The 10,168-nt window shown below is 49.2% G+C and overlaps 4 protein-coding genes across 4 annotated transcripts; 2 read left to right on the plus strand and 2 right to left on the minus strand.

Moving 5' to 3' along the window:
- Window positions 1–273: 273 nt before the first annotated feature.
- Window positions 274–2,534, plus strand: J7T55_008082 (uncharacterized protein; the record flags this gene model as incomplete). The annotated part of the gene is made up of 8 exons (XM_053133992.1): window positions 274–288; window positions 512–626; window positions 753–803; window positions 860–1,100; window positions 1,163–1,674; window positions 1,737–1,816; window positions 1,892–2,112; window positions 2,198–2,534. The coding sequence occupies 8 exons, from the start codon at window positions 274–276 to the stop codon at window positions 2,532–2,534; spliced, it is 1,572 nt and encodes a 523-aa protein (XP_052988110.1).
- Window positions 2,535–3,671: 1,137 nt separating this feature from the next.
- J7T55_008083 (uncharacterized protein) lies at window positions 3,672–5,073 on the minus strand (the record flags this gene model as incomplete). Its single annotated transcript, XM_053133993.1, has 5 exons — window positions 3,672–3,847; window positions 4,058–4,273; window positions 4,333–4,663; window positions 4,725–4,833; window positions 4,907–5,073. The coding sequence occupies 5 exons, from the start codon at window positions 5,071–5,073 to the stop codon at window positions 3,672–3,674; spliced, it is 999 nt and encodes a 332-aa protein (XP_052988111.1).
- Window positions 5,074–5,939: 866 nt separating this feature from the next.
- Window positions 5,940–7,402, plus strand: J7T55_008084 (Dimethyl-sulfide monooxygenase; the record flags this gene model as incomplete). Its single annotated transcript, XM_053133994.1, has 4 exons — window positions 5,940–6,009; window positions 6,066–6,749; window positions 6,812–7,103; window positions 7,171–7,402. The coding sequence occupies 4 exons, from the start codon at window positions 5,940–5,942 to the stop codon at window positions 7,400–7,402; spliced, it is 1,278 nt and encodes a 425-aa protein (XP_052988112.1).
- Window positions 7,403–7,741: 339 nt separating this feature from the next.
- On the minus strand, window positions 7,742–9,483 carry J7T55_008085 (uncharacterized protein; the record flags this gene model as incomplete). Its single annotated transcript, XM_053133995.1, has 5 exons — window positions 7,742–7,926; window positions 7,983–8,121; window positions 8,182–8,772; window positions 8,843–9,198; window positions 9,297–9,483. 5 exons carry the CDS (start codon window positions 9,481–9,483, stop codon window positions 7,742–7,744), a joined length of 1,458 nt encoding a protein of 485 aa, XP_052988113.1.
- Between the last annotated feature and the right edge of the window lie 685 nt (window positions 9,484–10,168).

The following is a 10,168-nucleotide window of genomic DNA, read 5'->3' on the forward strand; positions in this document are numbered from 1 at the left end:
GTGTGAGTCGGTGATGTGCAACGGTGCAAGGGCAGATAACGCTGCATACAATCAATCAGCAAACCTCAAATAGATGAAATATAGCCAACCAAATCGGCTTAGGGTGAGTAAGTATATGTGTTGACTGTTTGTATGGAAAGAAAGCAAGCCATTAAACGGCAGTCGCTGGAGCTCATCAGTAGTGACGAGGAACACTAGACACAATAGACGGCACCTTTGGGATTTGGGCATATTGAAGTTGATAGAATTGACACCCGTAATTCTTTCACCAAAATGGCCTTCATCGGAGTAGGTAATTCGCACTAGCAGCTTCGCCTCAAGCGATCCTGTTTCAGTCCGTTAATTCAGTACAATGATATGTCACGTTTCCGACCCCAGACATTTCGTCACCGGGGGTGGGGACTAGAGTTTGCGTCGCTAAAGATTTAGTCTGTAAGACTGTGGTTTACCATCCTGCAGGTCAATGGCGTGCTTCCTTCGGCAACAAACCTGAAATTACCTTATCGGAAAGGGATGGGACCGATTGGCAGCGCGTTCCGATTCAGGTGCGAGACGCCTCAAGCTCATATGGCGCAGAAAGCCTCAGGACGAGAAAAAGGACAAGCGCCAGGAGCAGCCAATATCAAGTTAGCCAGCCCCGACCGACTGACAAGTTCAGCTCTGCAACGGTAGTATCCAGGTCACCTTCCCAATATCACGTACATTCCATACTTCTCACTGACGTTGTCTGGTGTGCACGATGACTGTCACAGCGGAAACTCAACCCTACGATGGGTCTGAGACCGGAAGTCGCCAGCCCTTCAGTAAGAGAAACAACTAGACAGTATGCATGCCGGTGTCTTACTAACATAGAGGAAAGGCGAGGTCAAGGTTAAATGGTACCGATCGACATTCTTTAATATCACCATCCTAGGTCTTTGCAACTTCGCGGCGCCAGGGATATGGACTGCAATGAACTCTCTCGGCGCCGGTGGTACAGCCAGTCCTGCTCTTTCAAACGCGGCCAATGCACTGACCTTCTGCTTGATGGTTGTGTCGTGCTTTTTCTCAAGTGCCATGGTGCACTACATCGGAATTAAGGGAGCCTTAATATTTGGAACGTGAGTAGAAAATCCATCACATTGTGCTGTGTAAATGGCGCTGATACTTTACCCGGTTTTAGTATTGGATACGCTCCTTACGCTGCTGGCCTGTACACGAAAAGCAGGTACGATGTAGACTGGCTTCTGCTCCTTGGAGCGGCACTCTGTGGTATATCGGCCGGTGTGTTTTGGATGGCAGAAGCAGCTATTGCTATCGCATATCCGGAACCATGGAACAAAGGGAAGGCTTTGGGCTACTGGCTCACGTATCGACTGTCAGGACAGATCATTGGTGGAGCCGTCAACCTCGGCCTTAATGCAGACCGGAACACCGCAGGACAAGTTTCATACACGGTTTACATCCTTTTCATCGCAATACAGGCCGCTGGTCCACTTGTCGCTCTTCTACTCAACAAGCCTGATAAAGTGCAGCGAAGGGATGGAAAGAAAGTCAGCTTGGAGATCCTCCAGAACCCCTGGTTCGAAATGAAGAAGACTGCAAGGCTTTTCTTGACTCGAAAGTTTCTCTTGATCGTGCCATTCATCGGTCAAGCGGTCTTCGCAGAAGCTGTTTTCTTTACGTATCTGTCCCGTGAGTAAACGAAGCCAACCATTCAATATAGTTTTGGAATCTAACAGTATCGTTTTTAATAGTTTGGTTCAGTGTTCGTGCCAGAGCGTTGGGCTCATTTCTGGGCGGTCTCGCTGCCATCATCTCAGGGAACCTGCTCGGCGTAAGTTCCTCTGCGCTCAAATCCTCGTTGAAAGCTTTCGATTCGGCCGCTCATGACTGACCCCCTAGCTTGTAGTATTGGATCGATCGAACTAAGATACCTCTAAAACGCCGCACACGAATTGCTTTTGCGGTCATTGTCACTTTACAAGGTGCATGGTGGATATGGGCAACGGTTATGGTGACAAAATTCAGCCTCACCCATCCAACGTATGATTGGGCAGACCCAGATTTTGGCCAAGGTTTTGCGGTCTTCATTTTTTTGACAGTCGGCTTCCAGCTTAATTACCTTTACTTGTAAGTAACTTCAAATGTCAACTGACATTAGTTCTATTTCGGAAGTTCTTCTGAAACCTGCCTGACTGACATGTTTGCTTGGCAGATATTTTGTCGTCCAAAACCTCGCCGGCGGAGATGAACCTCAGGTAATCCGATATGCTGCACTGCTTCGTGGAACAGAATCCGCGTGGCAAGCACTCAGCTACGGCCTCGAGTCTCTGACCGTCATCGCGGAGCATGGAGGCGTTTATATGAACTTTGCTTTATGGGCTGTAGCTATTGCTCCTGCCTGGCTAGTCGTGAGGCGATTTGGGGTGGAAGCCGAAGGCTCGACTGAAGCCGCAGCATCAGCGATAGATACTGATGCATCTGACTACAAGGGTATCGTGACCAAGGATGGTCTTCCAGGATTACAGGGCAGTGCGGCAGGATCGGAGTAGAATGTATAATACGATATCTGGAGTTCGGCACCCTCGACGGTGCATTAGCTGCACACAGAGCTTTCTGATTTTCCCGCAGTATTGAAGGTCTCGTGGAGCCTGATTACTCTCTGGAAATTACGGATGCTTGATGAAGCTGTATCTATTCCTTTACCTGATCATGGCGCGCCCAGCGCCTGAACCTTGGACACAGCACGGGTCAATATACAAATGTACCGCCTAGGGGTGCCGCACAACTTCCTCTTTACAAACTCATCATATGAACTTCATTTCTCCCACGAAACGATTGATCCACTCGCCTGCTACAAATCGGTACGTCGAGGTCATTAACGGGATCGAGTTCTTCATCATGCCACCAAACAAAGCTAGAGATATCACCAAGCAAATCCACATTTAGCTTCAACTCCGGAGTTGGCATTCTACTGAGCAGTAAACAAAGCATAAACGACGATACTTTTTGCGGCCGCTGAAAACTCCTATCATCCCTTACTGGATTGCAATTTATACACAGCGATTTGCATTCATGTTGTGATGCATCCTGCCGACCCGCCCTTTTTGAAGTTGGCCTTTCTCAATGAAAATAAATAAATTAATAAATAGGGCAATACAAAAGCAGACTTTGCATACTTTGCAATGGATGTGGTGAGACTGGGAAGCGGTGACGATACATCGTAATTTCTCCAACTCTACGAGGAAGACTCTCTGTAAAGAGTTCAAGATGCGCGTTTCGGGCTATGAAGAAGAAATCGGGCAGCTTCAAGTACTATTTACCCTCCATGTCCTCACTACACGTATTCATAAATATTTTTCCACGCAAGGTCTGTTGCTTTCGAATTTAGTGCTGTAGTTTATTCCAGTTTTGGCTCATCAAACAAAATAGCGCCTGGGGGTCTCTAATACTGAATTTTCCTCTTGCCATCAGATCCTCCTGAAGTCCGTTTCGGCCTTGATCACCTTCTTCATTAAATTTGAGTATTTATCAGCAGTATCTATACAGCCATTATTCTAGAATATGCAAGTAATTGTTTGGAGGGAAACTGCTGATCCGCTATGCAGGTGAAGAGTCAAATTGATTTGGAACGATACAGACTAGCGAGCTGATTGGAATATGGACATACATTTAAAGGTTTTCTAATTCTATCGTGACTCGTCCAATCTTACAATCAACTTCCCGCCCCTAATATCCCCTTTCCTCATCCGGTCGAGACCTGCATTCACATTCTCGAGACCCTCTTCGATATCTATGATTTCTGGAGGCGAGACGAGGCCCTGCTCCAGCAGTCTTTCGAGCCAAGTAACTAAAGCGTGGCCAACTGCAGGCACTTCGTGAAACAGTTTGATGGGTACGCAATGCATCACAGCTCCCTCGACTGAAGCTTGCTTGGGCAGTCCAGTTAACCCAACGAGGTGGGCAGAAATAGTAGAGGACGTTCTTGGAGTAGCCGGGGGCGACGGTGGTCTCGTGCCGCCGGACACAGCCTTATTTGTTAGAGCTTCTAATAATTTCGCGGCGGTGTCTTTACCGCGAGTGTCAATGCCAAACCTCAGGTCGTCACCTACATTTGCCTTGAGGACATCGACAGCTCTTTGAGGGTCATGGCTGTCAATCAGGAGATCCGGACGTATGGATCTGTGATTTGAGATTCGCAAACCATGCCGGGCACTGTCCACAATGGTTGCAACCTTCAGACCTGCGAGTCTAGCAAGCTGGACGATAAGATTCGCCGATGTTGCTGAACCTGCGTGAAACTTCCGTTAGCCTTTTGAAGACAAGGAATGAGTGATATCTCGCACTTACCTCCCCACACAGCTATCCAATCGCCAGGGCGGGCACGGTCACCTTCCGGAATGCCTGTCAGGGTTTCTGCGCGGACATCCTCGGGAATGGAGTCTGGATCGGCTGCTTTGACGAGCTTCAAAAGATCTGGGCCGTTCGTGACATCGCTAAAGTCGACTCCCATGCAGATCCCCAACGCTAAAGATGCGGCGACAAAAGCTACGCCCAGCGTTGACCCTTCTTCGTAGGATAGAGCTTGGGGTAGCCGTACCGCATTGTAGTCAAAGCTGACGACAAATTCTTGGTAAGCTGCCTTCCGAAGATCACGATAGTCGGTGGATATAACGATCACCTGTGGAACGTTTAGTCACTGGTAATTGGTACTGGGTTGATGTCAGGACTTGGTGTCTTACACGGTCACCAAGCTTCAACCGTGAGGATGAGTCCAATACTCGACAAACATCTCCGGCAAGCTCTCTTCCAGATATATAAGGTAACTCTGGAATGGCAAAGTTGAAATCACTGCGGGCTCATTCGGGGTCAGCGCAGTGTTTGTGTATCAGCACGGTCGTGAGACAGGAGGGTATGTACTCACGGTGCCTTCCAGTCTATTGGGTTGAGGCCAATAGCCCGAGTTTTGACCAGTATCTCGGAACCTGTGTTGAGTCCAGGGATAGGATAGTCATCGACCAGCTGATATGGCTGTTTTGGCCCTTTCAGTAAGAGGATAGTCTGTGATTCAGGGATTGCGATTGGTGCCATCGTGTCGGGAGTGACGGTGTCACTCGGGTCTGCCAATCCGACAGCTGATGCCTTTCTTTTCTTCCCAGAGAACTTTCGAAGGATGGACCAGCCACTCATCATCGAACAGGAAACTGGCAAGACTCTGCCACAAGGATGGAAAGAAACTTGGCCGAGTGTAAAAGCTTGTCGCTTAGGATTCACGTCTGATGTGGTGCTGCTGGCTGTGTTCCAGAAGTGCCGCGGTCTTGCTCAATTGAGGACGCAGAGCTACAGAGAGGGAGTAATCCGCACCGATCCGTGATTACAAACACGTCCGAAGACGGCCGTGGGACATCGCCGGCGGAAGCTGATGCGACAGCCGAAACTGGGTCTCGAGGTATGGCGCAAAGATCTGATATCTTTCATCATCCTCTAGCTTTCTCACCCCCCCACGCCCTCCACGAGATCGCTAAGTAGCCGGAGATATCCCCTTAATGACGAAGAACAGCTGCAAAATCCCATCACGAAAGGCTTTTTGTGGAGACGCTTGTATATATCTGATGCCTCCTGTTGGTCCAGGGTGGTTGCATCATCGAGGGGTCGGCCGGAGCTGAGTGCATCATCCGCACAAAGATGGCGCAATTGTCCGCTGGGGGTGTTAGAACTGCTGGCAACGCAACACATGCTATTCCCAACCGGGATATGGATTTGGTTCTGTAAAAAGAAGATGAGTAGTAATGCTGAAAGTCTAATTCATATTGACTTGATGAAAGGATTTTCAAGTTGAGACCTATTCAACTAGTCTGCTTGCTCTGTTTGTTTTATCTCGAATAGGCTCGTACTAACTACATTCCTAAGTACGAACATAGCACGGCCACCATCAACAAATCCAAAAGCCTTACACAATGGCTTCTCAAGCTAGGGTCGAGGCGAAGAGCAAGAAACGCCTCATCGTCAATGCTTTTGTCGAAATGTGTATGCTGTTGTGGTCATCTTTAGATCGTTCGCCCATGCTGACGACGTAAGTTTAGGCAGTGGGCACCAGTCTCCAGGGCTGTGGAGGCACCCAGAAGATCAGTCATGGAGGTTTACAGATGTAGATCATTGGGTCGAGCTTGCGAAACTGCTTGAGAAAGCCAATTTTCACGGTATCTTTATAGCCGACGTCCTCGGTGGATACGACGTTTATAAACAATCGTTGGACCCAGCTGTCATCTCTGGGGCACAGTGGCCTGTCAATGAGCCTTTGTCCGTGGTTTCCGCGATGGCTGCGGCAACTCGCAGCATCGGCTTCGGTGTGACCGTCTCAACGACATACGAGCAGCCTTACCACTTGGCTCGCCGGCTGTCGACCCTTGATCACTTAACAAAGGGCCGCCTTGGCTGGAATATTGTCACGAGTTATCTGGACTCTGCAGCACGCAATATGGGGCAATTCCAGCAGCCTGACCATGACGATCGTTACGCACAAGCTGAAGAATACATCAAGGTTATGTACAAACTCTTCCAGTCTTCCTGGAGAGACGATGCAGTGCAGTTGGATCGCAAGAACGGCATATACACCTCGCCCGATTTGGTGAGGCAGATCGACCACAAGGGAAAGTTCTTCACTGTTCCAGGGCCCCATATTGTCCAACCAAGTCCGCAACGGACGCCGCTTCTCTTGCAGGCAGGAACATCGCGCGCTGGTAAGGTCTTTGCGGCCCAGCATGCAGGTAGGTCTATAGGATACAACCGCTCAAATCAAACATGCAGCTGTCTGACTGTACGCTGGTAGAGGCTATATTTGTTTCAGCCCACTCACCACAAGTGTGCGCCAAGAATATCGCCGAAGTTCGCCAGCTAGCCCAAGAGCAGTTTGGAAGACAGCCAAAAAATCTCAAAGTTCTAGCACTTGTGACGCCCATTCTCGGAAGGACCGAAGAAGAGGCGGTGGCGAAATTAAAAGATTACCGGCAGTATGCATCACATGAAGGCGCTCTCGCCCTATTCGCAGGTTGGACTGGAATCGACCTGAACAAATACGGTGACGAGGAAGAGCTACGCCAGGTAGAAAGCAATGCTGTGAGGTTAGTATCGAGAGGCTGCCAATCACATGTTCTAAGGGCCGAGACAGGTTGTACTGACTTGCAGCAGATCAACGGTCGAGGCTTATGCCAAATTTTCACCCCAAAACGCGAAATGGACTAAGCATACTGTCGCTGAACATGTCAGCATTGGGGGCAACGGGCCGATCTTGGTTGGAACCCCAGCCCAAGTTGCCGACGGCTTGGAGACATGGGTAGAGGAGGCTGATGTTGACGGATTCAACTTTGTATGTCCTGATACCTGGAATTCCGTTGCTGACCGACATACTAGAATTCAATGAAAACTAACATGGTAATAGGCATACGCTTTATTTCCGGGTTCTTTCAAAGACATCATCGAGCTGTTGCTACCTGAGCTAAAGGCCCGAGGGCTATTTTGGGATGGGTACATTGAAGGAGGCACTTACAGGGAGAATTTCTATAACTCACCGGGACAGAAGGTGCCTTTAGATGAACATGTGGCGTCAAAATATCATTGGAAGGCCGGAGCCTCAGCGAGCGAACACAATATACCTGAGTAGTCACGCCTGCTGCTTGCTCGGATCATGTATAGACTGGTCTCCCACTAAAGTGTGCATATAGAAGACCCAAATTAAGACTAAAACTTCACCCCGGTCCGCTCATTGGCGGATTCGTGCTAGCAAGTTGCGCTGTTTAACGAACCAATAATTCAAGGAATCGATTGGCTGGCCAGGCCTCGCCAACTCGAAGTCATAGCGCCTTATAAGCTGGGGGATAACCTTCGATATCTCCAAGATCGAGATGTTCTTGCCAATGCACGTTCTGGTTCCAGCTCCGAAAGGCACTATGACGCCGGGGTCAGAATGAATTAGTACACGGCTTAGGACTGTGTTGACTTACTATAATAAGCTTCCATTTGCTTTAGCTTGTCTTTGTCGTTAATTTTGGGGTCCCATCTTTCAGGGCGAAAGACATTAGGGTCTGGACCGAACACCCGCGGGTCACGATGGGCTACCCAAGTGTTGATACCCACTACTGCCTGCAACACGGTATTCTGTAAGCGCTCATGTTACATCATCGGACAGCCATATGGACTTACACCTGCGGGGAAAAACACCCCCGATATTGTCATGCCTGGCTCTGGAACAACGCGCCACAGGGGCAATCCAGTAGATGGATGGACCCGCATCGCTTCCTTAATGCAACTACCCAAGTAGGGTAACGCTTGAGCTTGGTCGAAAGTGATGGGATCGTCCGCCTCACCTTGCTCCTCTGCGGCTCGGATTTCTTCTTTGAGCTTGAGGTAGACTTCTCGATTGCTGATAATATGGAAGATCGCACTGGTGAGCGCAATGCTTGTAGTGTCGCTGCCGGCTGCTACGTTTTGAGTCATCGCCATGGGGCCTCGATATCTCTCCCACTCAACGGGATCTTTTTTGCACAGTGCCTCGCACTTCGTGAAGAAGTCGGTTGCACCATTTATCGAGCCTTTCTCTCGTCGCAACTCTTGCTGCCTGTTGTCAAACGCCCGTATTGGAGTCTCTGGATTTCCATACCGCCATATCCAGAACGGGAGGAATCTTGGTTCAATGCCCGCCAGCGTACCAAAAGCTAAGAGCTTCTCGAGGGACGCCAAAATCCCACCAACGTCTTGACCTCCTGAGTCGAGAACGCCGAACCGGTTTCCGTACTGAATGAAGCATGGAGCTGTCAGTAATGATGTTGCCATGAGTCGAAGCACTGTAGAAGGTTGAACCCACTGTTATCTCCCCGATCACATCCAGTGCATAACATTGTGTGAAGTGCTGTAGATCGAACCATTCACCTTTTGCGGCAAATCGATCAAGCTGCTCTTGGAGAACACGCACACAGTTGTTGACATACGGTTCGTAAGACTTGATGGCTGTCATAGTGTAGAGATTTGCGACCTTCCTTCGCATCGTGGCATGGAAGGAAGAGTCCGTGGAGGAGAACAGATTGTGATTCGGTACACGAGGGTCGCCCCAGTACTCATACCATGATGACTTCTCCAAGGGTGAACCAATGCCGTATATGGGTTTCATAGCTGCTGGATCGCCAATACTGTACATTTGCGGAGCAACGCGAACGATTGGCCCTGTTGCATGACAGCGGATAATGTGAGTAAATGCTTCGTGTGAGTATACTTGAGGGTGGAGCCAGGGACCGAATCGGATATCGGACTGGAACACATACCATGACGGGCGTGTTGATCAACGTCCCATTGCTCAAACTTGCCGTCATATACCTTCTTTAGATACCACCAACGTGTATACTTTGCTGGAGTCGGCCCAGGCGCATCCGGATAATTTCTAAATTTGTATAGGCGTCGAATGAAGAGTGCCACAATGCATATTGGGGGCAGGAAGTAGAGAAAGAACATGTTGGCTTCAAGGGGACGTGAGAAGATGGAGCAAGTATTTGCATACCTAGTTGCTGGCCTTGAGAAACGTAGTTTAAATATCAGCTTTTCTCGGAGATGTTGAGCGACCCGCCCCGAATGTTGATTGAACCGAGTTCCAGTGCTGCACAGTACGCAAAGGGTAAGGCATCGATGATGAAACACAAAGTGGGCACGCCAGTACATAGTAGTCGTTGCATGATCACCCATTCACCGGCCCTCTTGTTAGCTCTAGCTTGCCATCGCGGCTGCCGTCGCACGGACTGTGGTATCAATGGACTCATGGTTACATGCCCGTGGGGCCCGCTGAAGACAGGTATATCCGAAGTTCACTCCGCCCAAACACATGACTGAACTCTCATTAAAGTAGGGCCTTGTTAGGAAGCTGAATTTGTTGACCTCACCCTTTAAGAGAATTATGACACTGTGTCAGAGGATTTTGTGGTGAAGTATGGTTGAGGGCATATGAGCGTGTAGGTAGTGAACATCAACATCATGATTGGCCGTCTCTCAGGTGCTACGTTCAGAGAAAACAGAGTTGTAGGGCAATCTGACTTGTAAGTTATGCTAAATTTGAAGCTTCCCCGGAAAGTTGCCCCACACACTTTGCACTTTGCCGGCACTAAAATAATTCTAGCAGACCGCTGCCTGTTTATCCCTGTTCTTT

Source organism: Diaporthe amygdali (genome assembly GCF_026229845.1).
Source record: "Diaporthe amygdali strain CAA958 chromosome Unknown NODE_41_length_355262_cov_61_584611, whole genome shotgun sequence".
NCBI lineage: Eukaryota > Fungi > Ascomycota > Sordariomycetes > Diaporthales > Diaporthaceae > Diaporthe > Diaporthe amygdali.